This window comes from Taudactylus pleione, unplaced genomic scaffold, assembly GCF_031769625.1.
Source record: "Taudactylus pleione unplaced genomic scaffold, aTauple2 ptg000109l, whole genome shotgun sequence".
In the NCBI taxonomy this organism is placed as follows: domain Eukaryota; kingdom Metazoa; phylum Chordata; class Amphibia; order Anura; family Myobatrachidae; genus Taudactylus; species Taudactylus pleione.
The window spans coordinates 5,770,343-5,788,182 of record NW_028284511.1 but is presented as its reverse complement, the minus strand read 5'-3'; the positions used below and the strand labels follow the sequence as shown (position 1 = coordinate 5,788,182).

At 40.6% G+C, this 17,840-nt stretch overlaps 2 protein-coding genes across 3 annotated transcripts in view; one reads left to right on the top strand and one right to left on the bottom strand.

Annotated features, from left to right (window-relative positions):
* AP2A2 (adaptor related protein complex 2 subunit alpha 2) overlaps window positions 1–13,216 on the top strand; it is a 93,859-nt gene extending 80,643 nt beyond the window's left edge. The window contains exons 15-23 of one of the 2 annotated variants that reach the window (XM_088470981.1): window positions 859–1,025; window positions 1,297–1,374; window positions 3,489–3,571; window positions 5,925–6,014; window positions 7,477–7,600; window positions 10,631–10,747; window positions 12,521–12,590; window positions 12,753–12,887; window positions 13,041–13,216. In XM_088470981.1, coding sequence (XP_088327107.1) covers window positions 859–1,025; window positions 1,297–1,374; window positions 3,489–3,571; window positions 5,925–6,014; window positions 7,477–7,600; window positions 10,631–10,747; window positions 12,521–12,590; window positions 12,753–12,887; window positions 13,041–13,118 — 942 coding nt within the window. In that variant the 3' untranslated portion in view covers window positions 13,119–13,216. The remainder of the gene's footprint in view (window positions 1–858; window positions 1,026–1,296; window positions 1,375–3,488; window positions 3,572–5,924; window positions 6,015–7,476; window positions 7,601–10,630; window positions 10,748–12,520; window positions 12,591–12,752; window positions 12,888–13,040) is intronic. The other variant, XM_088470982.1, reaches the window with a different exon arrangement.
* A 2,493-nt stretch (window positions 13,217–15,709) lies between these two features.
* LOC148525227 (uncharacterized) overlaps window positions 15,710–17,840 on the bottom strand; it is a 30,252-nt gene continuing 28,121 nt past the window's right edge. Inside the window, exon 6 of the mRNA XM_088471035.1 lies at window positions 15,710–15,905. Coding sequence (XP_088327161.1) covers window positions 15,716–15,905 — 190 coding nt within the window. The 3' untranslated portion in view covers window positions 15,710–15,715. The remainder of the gene's footprint in view (window positions 15,906–17,840) is intronic.

The window sequence follows — 17,840 nt, the reverse complement described above, 5'->3', positions numbered from 1 at the left end:
CGGATCACCGCGTTACTGTGATGCAGAGATGCCGGGTTGCAGGATCGGTGAAATCCAACCTGTTGGATTTCACCGATTTGCTGATCATGATCAGAATATGATCGTGATTTGCAAATATCTGAAACTTAACATGGAGAATTTCACTGATCCTACGATGGATCGCGAAACATCGGTGGCCACAGCTCAGCATTTACGACCGGCTGATCGGTGTGTCCGATCGCTGGTGGTAGTTGTATGGGGGCCTTTACCCACAAATCCAAGCCTGCTAATAAATAATGATGAGAACTTTGTGGCAGAGGGAGATGGACTATGCAGAGTACTTTGCTGACTTGTATTGGTCTTTTATATAGATTACCATTGTGTGTTCTTTTCAAAGCCCTCAGTACTGTCAAAAAGGTGTCTTGCCAATCAGTTTCTGGCAAAAATTAGGTTGTCTATGGAAATAGACCTGCTTTATGGTGGATTAGGTTTGTATGAAGAATGTATTGTGCTGAAATATGGTCACTAAGTAACACAGCATGGATTAGTATTGGTGTTCTGTTTCATCTTCGGTTACTTACAGCCGTAACTAGACTTTTTGGTGCCCTGTGCCAGAAAGAGTATTAGCTCCCCCCTCATTTTTCAAAGGGACATAATGCACCCAAAAAAGGGGAATTGACTCATGGGGAAGGACCAGATAAGAGATAGTGGAGGCCAGGAGATGCTGGGGATGAAATAAGAGGAAGCTACAAGTGAGAATGATAATAAACAGAAATTTGACAGGCCCAAACGGTGCCCTGTGCGATGGCACCGGCTGCACTACTCTAGCTACGGCCCTGCTTACAGCCATGTTTTACAATTTTGGTTGTCTTTTTACAGTCCACTCCTTCTCCTTCTGCTGACCTCTTGGGCTTAGGCGCTCCCTCTGCTGCCAGCCCGGGTGCACCCTCTGCTAACTCCACCGGAAGTCTGCTTGTGGATGTCTTTGCAGATGCTTCGCTGCCTGTTGCTGCTGTCACTACAGGTGCAGAAGACAACTTTGGGAGGTAGGTTGCTGGTGCCGAAATGGAAAGCATGTGTGTAATAAAGACTTCTGTAGATAACCGTTTCTAAATTGGAATTTCTATGGGGACGCTATTACTTGCCCAAGGTTTAGCTGCCAGCCTTTCTTTTATGTGTGTCTTATATTTGGAATTTGAGTTTATGTAAAGTTGCTTTTTGCTAGAGTGCATGCTGGGATTAGGGGAACTAACAGTGCTCCGTGTTGCTGCCTCTTCTCCCCTTGGTTTTCCTCTTTGCCGCCGACGTCCGATACAGTGATGTCCCATCTCCCATAGAAGGGGCATCTGTGGAGCCAGACCCTTCTGTACACGATGCAGAGGATTTCTTCCACAAGTAAGCAAACCCAACCCAATGAGAAACACATCTGGTTTCATCTACCATTCACCTTTCACTGCTGCTGTCTGGCTTCCTCATATGTAGATGCTTGTGGCTTTAAAACAGCAGGGACTCGGGCATTGTTTCTGGGCTTCATTAATCTCCATTAAGAAAATAGGAAAGCTCTTATTTCTGCTCCATCTTCCAAATGCAGCACATTGGAGGCTTAGAGTCACTGAGGAGTAAGGTCACATTACCTGCTGGGAAGGCTGCTGCAGTTCATTAAGATTTTGCAGTTCGAAAGAAAGAAGCCATTTACGGACATTTGTCCCCCCCCCCCCACAGAATAAAGTGCTCTCACCCCTTCCCCAATACAGAAATTCAAGACTGATATTGAAAGCTTTACGTTAATTTATTTTGCATTCAATTTCCTGATATGTACATATAATTTAGCAACATGGAATACATGCATGTGCTCTAACTTTGTCTTCTGCACACGTGTTGGATGGTATCTTGCCCATAATGGGATTATATGCGGTGTACCATGTACTGTGCATTCGCTAAGGTGTGCAATAAAGACCGCTCACTACTACGGCCCCCGGAGCGCCCTCTATGGGACTAGTTATGTACATGGCTTGGGACGTGCTTGTCCCTGTATTAGAATACGGTTTTCACTTTAATTAATGAATATCTCTAAACTGACACATTAAGAGTTGTTATAAGAAAATAGATTTATCTGAAAGGGACTGTACTCCTTTCCTCTTTGTAAATGCCAATGTCTGCTTTTCAAAGGTATTAATGCCAGAGCTTTGAAAAAGATAGGCAACATTAAGGTATTTTATACCCTTTTATAGTTGTTTGTATATGTCAAATGCCTTTTTCTACGGCGATAGATGTTGGATTTCTGTTGCAGATGAAGTGTAGTGATTGACATTTGGGGAGTGGTAAAAACACATGTTTTCAGCAGTCTCTCTGGTTAAAATGAAGTTTGTTTTGTAATTTGTGTGGGGTTCCTGGGTAAGAATTGTACTGAATCACTATCCACCACTATTCAGTCACCTGGCACATTGAGGCTGTGCACTGACCATGGTGTTGGTTAGCACCAGTTGGTGAAGCAACCATCCTGGCTTGACTGACCCTTTATGGGATGATGTGGTGATTGAAGAATTGTTCTGCCTCTAATTTATAGTTCATGAACACCTGATTTACTGCTACTGCAGGTAAAGGCTTGCCTAAGGCTCATTCAGTCTCTTAAACTTCTATAATAGGCCTTTTCTGCACAAAGCATAGTCTGCCAAAATGAAATTACTCCTAAATTGCTTACAAACATTGTACGCACAGATTTATTAAATCCAGAGAGAAACTTCATCAAGGAATTATGGGTATTTTACTTTTGTTTTTTCACTTAAAGTTGCTGCTGCTTTAACAAGGCATAGAGTTGCATGCAAAAATAGTCCATCTACCATGTAACAAGCTCAATAAATCGGGGGAGATGCACTAGGTCTATGCCTTTTGAGCACTCTGATTTATGCATGCATAGACTATGGGTTTTATCCATTTACATGTTTTTAATACATTTACTATTGAAGTTTGTATTGTCCAGGTATTAATACAACGGTACTGGGGGAGAAATGTGGAGGGCATTGTTGAACTTCTCTCATTCTTTACAGATTATTCTGAATGTTATCCTTATGCTTCTTGCACCTTTTTAACACACATTCTTTTTTATCTTTGTGTTTTAATAAAGCTTCATGATACTACTATGCAGCTTCTGGGAAAGATTTATAATGTAAGGTTTAGTCAGCATGGAAAAGTTAGCGGCACTGTGTAGTGATTCATTATCCCCTTCAGGTCCCATAGGCTGTCTTCATAAAATGACAATATAACCAACGATCAGCCTGTCTATTAGCACCAACACTATAAATGGACCGGCTTTCAGAGAACATGTACAGGTGTTGGGAGAAGAGATGTGGGGAACACTATTGATTTGGCAGTGACTAGGGAAGAGAAGATCTAGTGCAGAATTTCCCTTTGCACTATTGCATCTTCCTAAACTTAGCCATACATTGATGCAAGGTAATGTTTATCAAACACCTGTTATCTCTTCCTCATATTTTTATATCTCTTTCAAGGTTTATCTGCAAAAATAATGGTGTTCTGTTTGAGAACCAGCTGCTTCAAATTGGCTTAAAATCAGAGTTTCGTCAAAATCTGGGTAAGTATCTATGATGTCCTCTTAGCTAGTTAGTGTTCAACAAAAACATAACAGACCAAATGGAATTCATTTAGACAGCTGCCACTGTTTGGCAGATATTAACAACCTGTTATCTACATTAAAGTGGCTAAGGTTAGTCCAACCTGAACCTGCACAATTTACGTACAATTCTGAAGCATAGGAGAATGTCTGATGGCTGTTCTGTTATGTGCAGCATATATTCTGGGGATAGACTAGTACAAACATGTAGCCTACATGGGCATAACTCGTAGCAGCTGTTAATCAGTGCTGTGGCAGTAGCTCTTTGTGCTCCAACTACATTCACAGGCTTACACTAAACTGCTGGAGCTAAAGAACTTTCGGTGGGAAGGGAGTCATAAGGTATATATGACACACAGGGAGACCACAGAGAGAAACCCATCCATATTAAAGTGAATTAATAATTTCTTACCCCTCTACCATGCTTCCATGGCATCAATAATCTTAAGATTATTTTGTGTCTATGTATTAATAATTGCAGAACTGCCGCGATTATTATGTATCCATATGACAGGGGATATTTTAATTTTTAATGCAAATATCCCTCTTATGTACAAAGGGAAACTCGCAAGGACAGCGGTTCGGTAACCGCTGTACCTGCGAGTTGTATCCCCGGCAAATTGTAGAAGTCTTTCACATCTGTGACAGACTTCTCCTGTGGAAGTTGACACTGCGCATGCGCACAGCGTCAACTTCCGGAGCCGGCCTGAGGCTGCGAGAGAGAGATCTCGATAAGCTCTTTCTCCTGCTCCTGGAGTCTCTATAGCAGTGGTTTCCAAACTGGGGGCCTTGTGTTGGTGGTCCAGTACCAAATAAAATGACTTTTAATCAGTGTGATAGGCAAAACCAGTGCTAAAGACTGCCAATCAAAAAATATGTGGACCAAAAGAAGCGCAGCCTTGTCAACTACCACATAACTGAATCTAAGAGGGACATCGGCACAATTTAATTAAATTTTTGCTGAATTTCTCTGTAAGAAATTTTTGGCCCAGGGGAGCCGTGGAAAAAATTTTGATACTCTAGGGCGCCGTGATATGAAAAAGTTTGGGAACCACTGTTCTAGGCTTAAAGCAATTTACACCATCTGAAGATGGTATAAACTTCCGGGGCCAAACTCCAAAAAGCTTTTCTGTCTTTTGGTACATATGTGTCAGATAGCAGTCTCCATTGTTATCATTGCGGACTACAATCTGCAGTGCTAATTAGCACTTTGCCAGATTTCTATGAAAATTTCTATGAAATTTCCTGTATCGTGCCATTAGTACATAGCTACAATACATTAAATTATGCAAAAACTGCAGTTTCTTCATAACTTTATGTAAAAAAACAGCTTGATACATAAGCCCCTCTTGACTTGTTCATGCAGTTCTGTCTCACACAATGAAAAAAAGTCACATGGCCATACTGGTGTTCAGATACCGGCAGTATTTATTGTTGACTTGCGTGCTGCTATTACTATCACACACCACCTTCAAATTTAATGTTTGATCATACTGCAAACACTATATTTACAATGAGCAGATTAGACTTTTTCTGCTCTGTTGTCAATACACGGACATGCCTCCTCATTGTTTGAGTTTCCAGGTTGATTTAGATTTTTACTGTTTTTTTATTTTTTTTTATTTTTATTTTTTTTTTGTATTATGGGTTTTTGAAAAAAAAAAAAAAAAATGCATGTCAGAAAATTTTTCCCAGGCAAAACAGCTCAGTCTTTAAGATTAATACTAGATATTTACATTTTTATATTAAATCTATTCTACAATTGAAAAATGTGAGTCAGTATTTGCAAACACCGCTTTGGATGTGGTTTTCTAGTGTAATCTGTACAGCAGAGGTAATTTTTAATCCAAATTTTATCATCTGAGACAGTGCAAGTGCGGTTACTTTACTGTATGTTCTCTATTTAATCACACGGTGGAGACATTGCATCTGTAGCAGACTTAAAGGTTTACACTTAACAGAATAGCTTCTGTGTTATTGGGGTGTGTTCTGCAGGGAAGCGCTGGAGAGTTTGGTCCATTGATGGTATTATATGTAGGATTAGATGTATTTGTTTGTAGGTAATATATAGTGTAATCTTTATACACCTGTGTGGTTGTTGTGGAAATAATCCTTTATAAGAGAGAAACTGTTTTTTTTCTTTTTTTTTTTCATTCCAAATAGATGCATCAAGTAAGGTTTATTTCTTATAAAGGATTACCAGCAATATCCTACAGATGGCTGTACAAGCTTGTGGCTAGTTTTCAAGCCCTCTAAAGTAAAAGTACACTTTTTACATAAAAATCTCCTAATGTTTTACTTCCATATCTCATAGGTCGTATGTTTATCTTCTTTGGCAACAAGGTGTCCTCTCAGTTCCAGAACTTCACCCCAACATTGATTTGCTCAGATGAGCTTCAAGCCAATATCCTTTTTTTAAGTGCTATGCAATAGTTATTTTATAGTTGTTTGTGTCTGCATTTAATATAACATTTATGAGCATAGTGAAAAATCTGAAGCACTGTTCATCCTTACAGGAGATTCATAGCCTACTGAGGGGCAAATGTAATATATTTCTGCACATTTTAGTTGTGAAAATATGGTATCCGGATGAAAGTTCGACAGGTGCAAAAGGTCAACTTTTTTATGGTTGGGGGTTAGGCACTTGGGGAAGAGTTAGGGTTAGTCTGTTGGAGGGGACAGTTGGGGTTAGGCACTAGGAGGAGGGTTAGGCACTTGGAGAAGAGTTAAGGGGGGTATCCACTAGACGATAAAGTTGAACGATAATGATAAAATCGTTCGATAATCGTTCAAACATCGTTTACAAATCTTGCAGTAATTGTTTATAACGATGTAGAATGCGCGCTCCCGCTGGTCGTTTGATCGTCTCCTCCATCGACTGAACATGCAGGTCAATTTCACTTGATTGCTTACACATCGTTTACACTGAACGATCAAACGATGAACCACTATCTGCCCACTATAGCTGAAAGCTCTCAATCACAGATTAAAACAACATAGTTTATTGTTAGATCTTTTGCAAATCGTTTGCAAATCTTTTGCAAATTGTTCAGAGTGGAAGATCATATTTCAAGGGAAACTTCAAGGGAAAATCGTTAAGAGGTTGGACAGGGATAAAATGGTCTAGTGGATGCCCCCCATTAGGGTTAGTCTGCCGGAGGGGACAGTTAGGGTTAGGCACTAGGAGAAGGGTTAGGCACTTGGGGAAGAGTTAGGGTTAGTCTGTTGGAGGGAACAGTTGGGGTTAGGCACTGGGAGGGTTAGGTTTAGGCACTAGGAGGAGGGTTAGGATTTAGGGTTAAATTACAAAAAAAAGTGTCGACCTTTTGCACTGTCAACCTTTTGGTCAGTCGACCTTTTGTACCTGTAGACCTATTGCATATCCACCATCTGGTGTTGACCTATTGATTGTCGACCTTATTACTGTTGATCTTTTATACCACACAAAAAAGTAGAATTACAGTATATTATATAGAGGTATATAATTTGTGTGCTTCCATCTTCCAAATCCCTTGTACTGTGGACCCATGGGGATGTCCATTCACCCTAAATTGCAATGGAGCTTAGTGCAGGAAAGATCACAAGAAGAAAATGACCCAGGTTCTGTGTGATTTGTGTTTTTTTTACATTTCTAAGCTAATAAACTATGAGGAATGTGTGTGGGGACTATTTATGTTCTCCTTTCCTCCTCCCTTTACATTTTTACCTGAAAGTCCATAAACATGAATCTTTTCAGCGTTTATATATGTAGAACATCTAGAAGGCAGCCGATCCTGTTCTGCAAGTCGTGTGATAGGTGCCACCCCCATACACAGTCCAATGAAGATCCTTGATTATTACCACTGCTCCTTGACTCTCATGTCCATGTCTGAATCTGCAGTCTAAGCCAGTGGAGTCTTCAGTGGATGGGGGAGCCCAGTTGCAGCAAGTGGTCAATATTGAATGTGTGCAAGAATTTGTGGAAGATCCTGTTCTAAACATCCAGTTTAGGTTTGTATCTTATCGATCACTTGATTAAGGTATTTCTCTGCACATTCTTCAAAGTAGGAAGAATTACTTTGTAGAGTAGACCATTGTTCTCAACCCTCAAGTTTTCCCAACAGGTCATATTTTAAGGATTTCTGTCTGTGGAAGCAGGTGGCAAAATTACTGACCCAGCAAAATAGATGAACTCACCTGTGCATGGTTAAAGAAATCCACTAAACAAGACCTGTTGGCGTTACTTATGGACTGGAGTTGAGAACCCCTGGTGTAGACAAATAGCCCCATCACTGCTGAGTACACATCAGAAAGACATACAAAAGACATGATGGTCGTTCCAATTTCCCTTCATCCCAGAACACACAATATAGAGCATACACACCATGCAATCCTACAAACGACTGCTCAATATATCAAGTCGGACCATTGTATCCATTAATATTTTCTTCTGCACACTATACAATCACCGTGTAGATCACTGACAGGTCAGGTGATGTCTTCATAGGAAAGATTGGACCAATGCATCTTGTGGTCTTCCGGTTGAGCATACACACTGCGAGATGTGCACCACATTGTTCATGACTTATTCCCATGTGACGTGCAGCACATCAGATGGGAAGATACGATGCACGTGAATGCACGATTGAGTGTACACACTGAAGTGAAAGATGTTCCAATTTGCCTCAAAACCACATATCGTCCAATATATCGCCTAATTTGTATTCGCTGTATTATGCCAAATTGAGAGAAGAATGCTTTATATCAGATGCAAAGGTCCTTCTACTGGGTTGTGAATAGTTTTTATACCTACACTTACACCACTTGCAGACAGAAAAAAGCCTTAATCCCGGCTTTTACCCGGCATTTGCGTACCGGGTAGTTTTTTGCGCCTCCGTTTATGTAGCCACCCCCCCCGCCCCACCTACAAAACGGACCGAGCTGTCGATCAACATCGACAGCCAGCCCTTTTGTAGAGAGCTCTTGAGCGAGAGAGCTTCTCTCTCGCTCCAGGGCTTGCACACGCGCAGTGCGGCCGCCGTGCGTGCACAGGACCAAAACATCGACCCGGTTGCAAGCGCTCAGCGCTTGCGACCGGGTCTGAATGAGGTCCTATGTCCTTTAATATATAACAAATGTAAGAAAACTTAAAGCAGATTAAACTGAAGGTGAACAGGTAGTGCAAAGCTTAGCACTTTCACAAGCGTTTTCAATTATCTTTTAAAGCTTTGGCAATAAAACTGCAAAATATATTTTTAAAACCTTTTGCTTCACCTTTAACAATAGATTCGGCAGATTTTGATACACACATTAGTTTCTTCCGTACTGCCTAGGATTGTGGCGCTCTATAAATAAACAATATTCTCAGACTTATTAGAATTTAGTTTAATCATCTTACACCACAACTACAAGGTGGGTGACAGAAATTACTAACATTTCAAATCCAACCAGGGCCTTCTCTGTGAGTTTTTATGTTCTCCCTGTGTATCCCTCTGAACTCTACAAAGTGTACTTTATTGGCTTCTGACAATATTAGTGTGTGTGAGTGGGGGGGGGGCTGTTGGGAAAATGGATTGGATGCCACACTTGCCTACTCTCTCGATTGACTGGGAGACTTAAGAATCTCCGGCTGTCCTCTCTTGTGACGTGGGCAAGGGCTTTGATCAGATTCCCTTCTTCATACCCAATACCAAATGTAAATGTCAGTTATGGTCTTCCTGTCTAAGATAGTTGTAGAAACATAATCTTAAACTAGTTAACTAGATTTAGTAGAGATTATATCAATATGCAGGTTAACAAAGGAAGCAACCGTTGGTTCTGCTTCTAGGACTTTTTTATTATTGTTATTATTATTCCCCTATCTTTGGCCGTTTGTAATAGCTTGTGTTCCCTTTTCCTAAGTCTAGGTATACATCAGAAAGATGTGTATCCCAGGTGACCCGAGGCCCAATGGAATGTTATAGCGGTCGGCCGTACACACTGCACGATCCAGTGTACGACCGCACGATATAGCCGTCCATCCTCCACTTATCTGCATGCCGCCGCCCCATCTGACGTGCAGCACAGCCCAAGGACGACTCTTAGGACTTACTACGTGCACGCGCATTTGTGTGTACACACACTATGTGGACGATATGTCATTCCGTTCCACCTGGGGTCCTATTTTGTTGCAGGAAAAGGGACATGTTATAGGCGCATAATTAATTTACTCCGTTCTCACAGGTCTTCTACTTTTTTTTTATTTATTTTAATTCTTCATTGTGTCCTTATTGTTTTTCACAAGGGCAGTACAGACTCCTGAGATAAATAAATTCTTGTTTTTTTAAGTTGCCAGTATTTATTGTTTATAGAGTGCCAATCATATTACACAGTGCTGTATACTGTAGTTATGTTATTTATCCCCATTGCAAATTAGCAAAACGGCACATCTTGTTTTATTACTTTAAAAAAAAAAAAAATAGCAAAATTACGTTTGTTCTAATAAAAAAAAAAAATATATATATTTATTTCACTAATATCTTTAATGTTTCTATATTAATATATACTGTAGTATTCTATATAATTTATTTATTATACCGCCAGGACTAAATATAGTGGTTTTGCCACTAGTCCCATTTTTACATATCCTTTTCTACTGACTGAAAGAGATGAGTGTCACTCATTACAGGTATATCTAATATCAATGAATGTGTATATGCTGAGCAGTAATAACTTAACAATTGACAAATGCATTCAGCTTTCTCAGTAGATCACAGGTCACTGAGGGCTAGCAGAGTGATTTTATTCTGGAACACTTGTTCTTTTATTTCTATTCCATCATCCCACTGGAGGTGAATAACTTAATGCCCAGCGGCTGTTGCAACCTTTACGTGATCTAGCTAAAGATACCGGAATACTCTGCCATTTACATTTGTACAAGAAAACGTTGTTTCCTTCTTCCCCCTCTACTTTCTCTTATGTAACTTTCCTCCATATCTGTTTTTATGCACCATGGTAACTAATAGTTATTATTATTATATGTTTATTTTGTACATCCTGCAGGTATGGGGGGGCATTTCAGAACTTCTCAGTAAAGCTGCCGATCACTCTGAATAAGTTCTTCCAGCCAACTGAGATGGAGGGACAAGACTTCTTTCAGCGCTGGAAGCAGCTCAGCAGGTAATGGGAATTTTCATCGTCGGCAGATAAATTCCTAATTTTGATCATCTTTATCATAAGTTACACAGTGCTTGCCTGCCTTAGTCTGGTGCACATATGTTCTTGTAGTTTGGCAGGCAGTAATCTTATAAGATTCAACAGCAGAATTTATTTTGTGTGAGAATAAACGGGCTCACTGAGGCACATTTATAAAAACCTAGGTTTTCAGAAAACCAGCACCTTACAGCGGTTGTTCCCAACGTTTCTGGATCACTGCACAGTAGAGTATCAGCATTTATTTTCGCTGCACCCCCCTCCGCCCCAGGCCTAAAGCATCTTATTGAGAGATTTGGCAGATGATTAAATGAAGCAAATTGTGCTTAGCTGCCATCCTTAGGCTCAGTTATGCGGTGGTGGACAGGGCTGCATTTCTATTTGTCCACAGAGTTTATGATTGGCAAAACCAGACCTGGTGGCGGCCAATCACATTGACTATAAATAACTTGGTATCCAGTCACATGGTCAACATTTACTATGTCGACACCAGAATGTCGACATGGCAAAAAATGTCGCCATTCGCATGGTTAAAATCCGCAGAATTTTGACCTGTATAAAATGATGACATATGAAAAGTTGCCATTCTCAGAATGGTGAGAGTTAGGGTTAGGAGCAGCTGGGAGGGTTAGGGGGTAGGGGAGAGGTTAAGGTTAGGCACCAGGAGGAGGATAGGGCAGGTGTTCTTACTGGAATGCCAGCGCATCAGATCACATACATTCTCATTTCAACCTGATGCATGTCGACATGAGAACCATCAACCTAACAAATCACACACAAATTATTTCATTTGGTCCTGGACCACTAACACTGTTACCCTGTGAGACTCCAGTGTACCACAGAACCATGTTTGGGAATCGCTGCCTTAGAGCATTGTGCAGTACAAATCTGGGAAAATGTGGCACCCTTTCCCTGAATATTGGAAGCCTATTTGTTTGCATGGGATTTAGAAATGAATCCTGTATTTCTCTAGTACAGCGGTGGCCAACCCGCGGCTCTCATGACGCATGCGGCTCTTGTTTATGTATAGTAGCTCCACTGCAACTCTGAATGCTGGCCTCTGAAGCGATCAGAGGCTAAAGCAGCCTCTGATCTCTATAGAGGCCAGGGTTCCCAGTGATGCAGTGCGCGTATGACGTCACCTGCGATGTGAGGAGCCTGCGCACCTGCTGGATCTAGTTAGATCCAGGCAGCAACAGAGGGAGCCCTGACAGCGTGGAACTGGCAATGCGATGAGGTAAGTACTGGGGGCACAACTACAGGGGACACTGCATATGGGGTACTACTACAAGGGGCACTGCATAAGGGGCATTCAAAAATGATAGAAAACAAGGATTGTCAAAAGTCCCACTAATACAAAATTACAGCAAAGTAAAAAGGTAAAAAAAGAAAAATTATATTGGAAAGATTGTCAATTGTGTATTTCCAATGTGCTGGGCTCGTCCCCAGTGTGACTAAACATGGGGGTGTCACACAAGGTCATGCTCCTGCAAATGTCATACCAAAGGCACGCGCATGCTATCTGCTCATACCAAAGCCGCACACAGAAAAATGGGGTGCGCCTTCTATCGGCTCTTTAACTTGTCTACATATATTTTTTGGCTCTTTGCCTCTGGTTGCCCACCCCTGCTCTAATAGATGATGAACAGGCTGTATAGGAATAGTGACATATGTTTCTGAGCTGTGTGTCTTACAACTTGTGTCTGACAGAGTATAATATTTTTATTTGTATTTTTACAGCCCAAATCAAGAGGTTCAGAACATTTTCAAGGCAAAACATCCAATGGATTCTGAGATCATAAAGGCAAAGGTTAGCTCTCCATAGATACCATGCAAACAAAAGTTCTGCTTACAGTCCTTTATTTTGTCCTTAATGTGTTTCCCATTCTCACTGTCCCCATTTTAATATTTTGTAACAAAATCTATATACTTTGTTTTTTTGTTTTGTTTTTTATTTTGTCTTCATTTTCAGCTCATTGGATTTGGCCCAGCTCTCTTAGAAAATGTTGATCCAAACCCATCCAACTATGTGGCAGCTGGAATCATCCAAACAAAATCTCGACAAGTGGGATGTCTGCTACGCCTCGAACCAAACGTGCAGGCGCAGGTGAGCAGTAATGAGTGGAAGAATAGTCTGCTCTTTTCCTTCTGTAATTGTATTGTACCATGGGAATTTAATATGTCCGTCTGTGTGTCTGCTTGTCTCCCGTGACATTGCACAGGACTAATTTAACCTGTTATGGTCTTGTGTCCCTCACAGATGTACCGACTTACCATCCGCACAAGTAAAGAAGATGTTTCCCAGAGGTTATGTGACTTGCTCTCCGAGCAGTTTTAAACCTAAATCATGGTGGCCCCAATACCCGTGTCTTAGTGATTTTTCCCTTACTGCCAGTTCCTTATCATCTCAGTGAAAATAAATATTCCTAACACGTGTATTTCTCTTATTCATCTCTTCCAGAGACTTTGTCTCTAACTATATTTTTTATTATTTTATTTATAAAAAGCCATATAGTAGGAAAGAAGTTAGACATTCACTTAGGAAGCAATTGGTTCTCTTACTGCTGGATAACTTTGATGGGACACAATTCCTTGTAGCATTAATGCCACTATTAGTAATTCTAATTTATTTAAATAGTGCTTACAGAACTCATTAACATAATAAAGTTTTAGACTTGCATAAACTACACAAACCATTAATATAATAAGTTGAAGCAGCCATTTTGGGTCATCAGTTCCATGGATTTTTTTTTTATCCTACCCACGATCCAGTTGATGCAGCCATTTTAGGCATGTTAACATAGTATTACAATGGACAGAATAGGTAATACCTGGAAGAGATGACACAAAGGGCGAGATAAATATACTAGGAAAGATAAATATACCTTGCCAAAATCATCAGAACCATGCATTGTTCATCCTATACAAGAGTGTCAGGTGAGGCGGCCATCTTGGGTTTATACATGGAGCTACAGGGGTAAAATGAAAACCACTAACTGGATACCCACTTCATAAATAGTTGTACATGTTGTTCCTCTTGCCCTTAAAAGTACCAGGGGAGGCTGCCACCTAATGTGCACTATATGTGTAACATGCAGTGGGGAATTGCGGTAAAGAGAGTAAAGTAGGTTGACCTGGGCAAGGATATTGGATAAGTGGGATTGGGAAGAAGGGGGACAGCAGCAGTCTGGAGTGACATGGAAAGTAGTTAGTGTATTGCAGTTAAAAGTACTGTACAGATAGATTAATAAAAGGTACTAAACTGCAAAATGAGTTAGGACACAATGAAATACTTATAGTAAATGTTAAGCAAGAAAGTGTACAATTTAGGTGGTCGATGAAGGGAGGCCACCAATTGTAAACATCATTGGCTGATCCCCCAGTGCTGAGTGCCAGTGCCGCTAAGCACATGTGCGAGAAACGTCTGCACATGTACTGTACATTGATAAAACCATCATTGGCTCCACCATCAAAGGTGTTTTTCTACCACTGGTGAAAAACCATCGATAGCAGAGCTGTCCATGTTCATTCGTACAATTACGAAGTAAAGTTGTAGGAGGGTGAAATTGAGTAGTAGCATGCAGGGGTTATAATGCTTGAATCGGAGTAGGGACATTAAAGAGTGTCAGGGGAGTGACCGTTTAAGTATCTAGAATCAAATGGAAGGATAGAATTTGAGTAGTAGAGAGAAACAGGGTTGAGAGGAGGTTTTGGGTAGGCATGCGGTGAAACCATTGAGAAGGTTAAAGGGGGGGGATAATAATGACATAAGAGTTTCCAGACCTCGTTCCTGTAGCCTGGGATGATGGATTGCATATAGAGGGGGTGTACATGGCAGAAGATTGTCGGAAGGAGTCCAGTTTGGTCGTGAAATAGGAGGCAACATGGTTTGTATTATAAATTAGTCTAGTTTACCTTTTTAAAAAGGTCTATAATGGTTGGTACAATTCACACTTGTAATTCTTCATACTCCGTTAATTATCTGGTTTTATGAATCGAACACTAGAATAATGCTGGGCATGCACTATACAATTATCTGTCCAATCTGGCTGGTTGGAATGAAAACCTGGTAATGTATGGGAGCAAATGACAGTCGATCTTATGGTTTTAAATACTGGAAAACGGACAAAAAACAATTGTTCAAATTGGTTAAATTTGTGTGTTTTAACCAATTTGGCTGAAAGTCCATTTTTGACTGTTTTCCAGTGTTTGTGAGCAATGGTCGTCTGTCATTTCATCTCATACATTACCAGGTTTTCATTCCAACCAGCCAGATTGGACAGATATCTGACAGATAATTGTATAGTGGATGCTCAGCTTAAGGGTTTTGCTACTAAAGGGACTCCCTGTCATTGCTATTTTTTCTTAGCGTGATATTAAAAAAAAATTAAATCATGCGATTTAGCTTCTTTCAAAAGCATCTTCCTAACAAAACAAACATTTTATTTTGCACCATTATACCTTTTATTTAACCAAACACGAAGTAGTGCCAAGTATACCTTTGCTGCATACAGGTGTGGTGCACATACTGATACTACTCAGAACCATTCACAGAACAAGGGTCTTGTGCATGACAACATTTTATTAGTAGGAAAAAGAATACAAATGTTATTGTGGAGAATAAACTGTTCTCTTATATTTTTCTTTACAACAGACGCTTCGAAGGAATCTGAAATATAGGATATTGTTTCCTTGGGGAAAAATATTTTTCTTACTTGTGCCAAAAATGCATCATTAAGTAATGTAATGTATTGTAAATGTAATATTTAGAGAAATTGCTCATAGCATTGTCCAGGCAGGACCGTGTAAATATTAAAGTAACATTTACTAGATGTAAAAACATACAAATAAATGTGTGAGCACGCTGCCACTTGCATAGCATAGTTTCACGTAAAAACATCTGAACCGTAATTAGAGGGTTGGCTGAGATTCGTGTCATCCTGAGATGGACACAGGAAGCGCGGGACAGTTGTGGTAGTTGCATACACATTCTGTAAAGAACTTGATTTGAATGTGTATGTTATGGTCTGATTCGATACATGGCAGCTCTATTTCCTTCATTTGAACTTTCTTTGGCATGCAACAACTGCACTTGCTCTCAAGCACGTCAAACCCATCTTGATACCTAAAAAAATAAAGCAAAGAACAATTATAGCATTATCTGGCATTACACCCAATATTCTTGCACAGCTAAAGCTGGGTACACGCTTGTCCAAATCTCGACTAGACTGTTGACACAATCCTACTGTAGACCTAGGTCAGTGTTGGCTAACCTTGACACTCCAGCTGTTGTGGAACTATATATCCCAGCATGCCCTGCCACAGTTTTAGCATGCCCTAATAGCAAAACTGTAGCAGTGTATGCTGGGTTATGTAGTTCCATAACAGCTGGAGTGTCAAGGTTAGCCAACACTGACCTAGGTCATGGATACAACACCCAATCTGTGTGTACACATCTGTCCAAGTTTGCTTCAAAAAAATAGAAAAGTCAAACTATGCTCATAAAGACAAATATAAATCAAATGTACACATGCACTTATAATCTATCAATCACTGGTGGGCAGTGAGATCAAGAAGCTACATATGTGGTTTGTAAATTCATAATAAATATATGTTGGTTTCACTGCATGATAAGTTCCTCATAGGATTCAATATTGGTGTTAAACTGAGTAATATGCACACCGTCTCAATACTGGAGGAAAACACTTGTGGAACTACATATAAGGTAAGTGAAAAGTATGCACAAAGGCCCTGATTCAGAGCTGCTCGTTAGCGGCAGTACGTTCGTTCCGAGCGATGTTCGCACATCTGCGCATGCGTACGGTTTTTAGTACGCATGCGCGAACCAGTCAGTGCGGCCGAATATCGTTTGTACGCTATATAGCGAGTGCCTGCTATTTTGAGTGACAGAATGAGGCGTATGCGGGTGGTAACGGGAAGGTGCTTGAAAACGGGGGTGTGGAATTTGAACGCAGGCGTGCTTAAAGTTCAAAATGGGCGTTTTAAGGGAGTGCATAATTAATACAGCAGCGTCATTGACCACGTCACTTGTTTTTTTTTTAACTCAGAACTGCTCGCAAAATAGCGGTTGAAAAAACCAACCACAAGAATAGCGAGCAGTTCATACGCTGTACGATGTACTCGATTAATCTAATAAATAGCGGACATGACGTATGGTGCGAGCGGCCAGGGGGCGTTTTTATAAAAAAAACGAGCGTATGTTTTGCTCGCTCGTTAAGACTTAGAGGTGTGAACAGACCGCAATGTGCAAACGTATCATTTGAATAGCCACCCCTTGTTTTTGAACGAACGACCGCAAATAGCGAACGGCTCTGAATGAGGGCCAAAGTCCGAAACGGACAGTCCGATGAATAACGGTGTAGTTTGTTGTAATTACCAGATGCTCAGACTTAAAGAGAGAGTTTCTTTTATAAAGCCTCCATATAGGGGGTGCAAAACTAGTCAGGCGCGTTTTGCTGAACCCAGCAATCACATACAGCCCCTTGGGATCCATCTACACGTTCTCACCCGGAGCCATACTGCTCAGTGACTGCACTTTCCCCTGATGACTGTCAGGGAGAGGAACGCCGCAGGTATGAGGTGGCACAAGGATATCCAGCAACTGGGTGGCTAATTTGCATGCTTGTTGGACCTGGGACATTCTCTTTCCGGAGTATCTGCTAATTGCCACAAACTACACCCAGTTATTTGTCCAACTGTCCGTTTTGGGACTTGCAGTTCCACAAGTGTATTCCAGTTTTGATTCTGTCCGCATATTACTCAATTTAGCACTATATTGTATCCTATAAGAGACTTATGATGTGATGATACCAGCATATACAGTCAGGTGTATAAATATTGGGACATTGACAGAATTTTCATATTTTAGCCTCTAGTCACCACCACAATGGCTTTGAAATGAAACAAACAAGATGTGCTTTAACTGCAGACTTTCAGATTTATTTTGAGGATAATTACATGCAAATCAGGTGAACGGTGTAGGAATTACAACGGTTTCTATATGTGCATCCCACTTTTTAAGGGGCCAAAAGTAATGGGA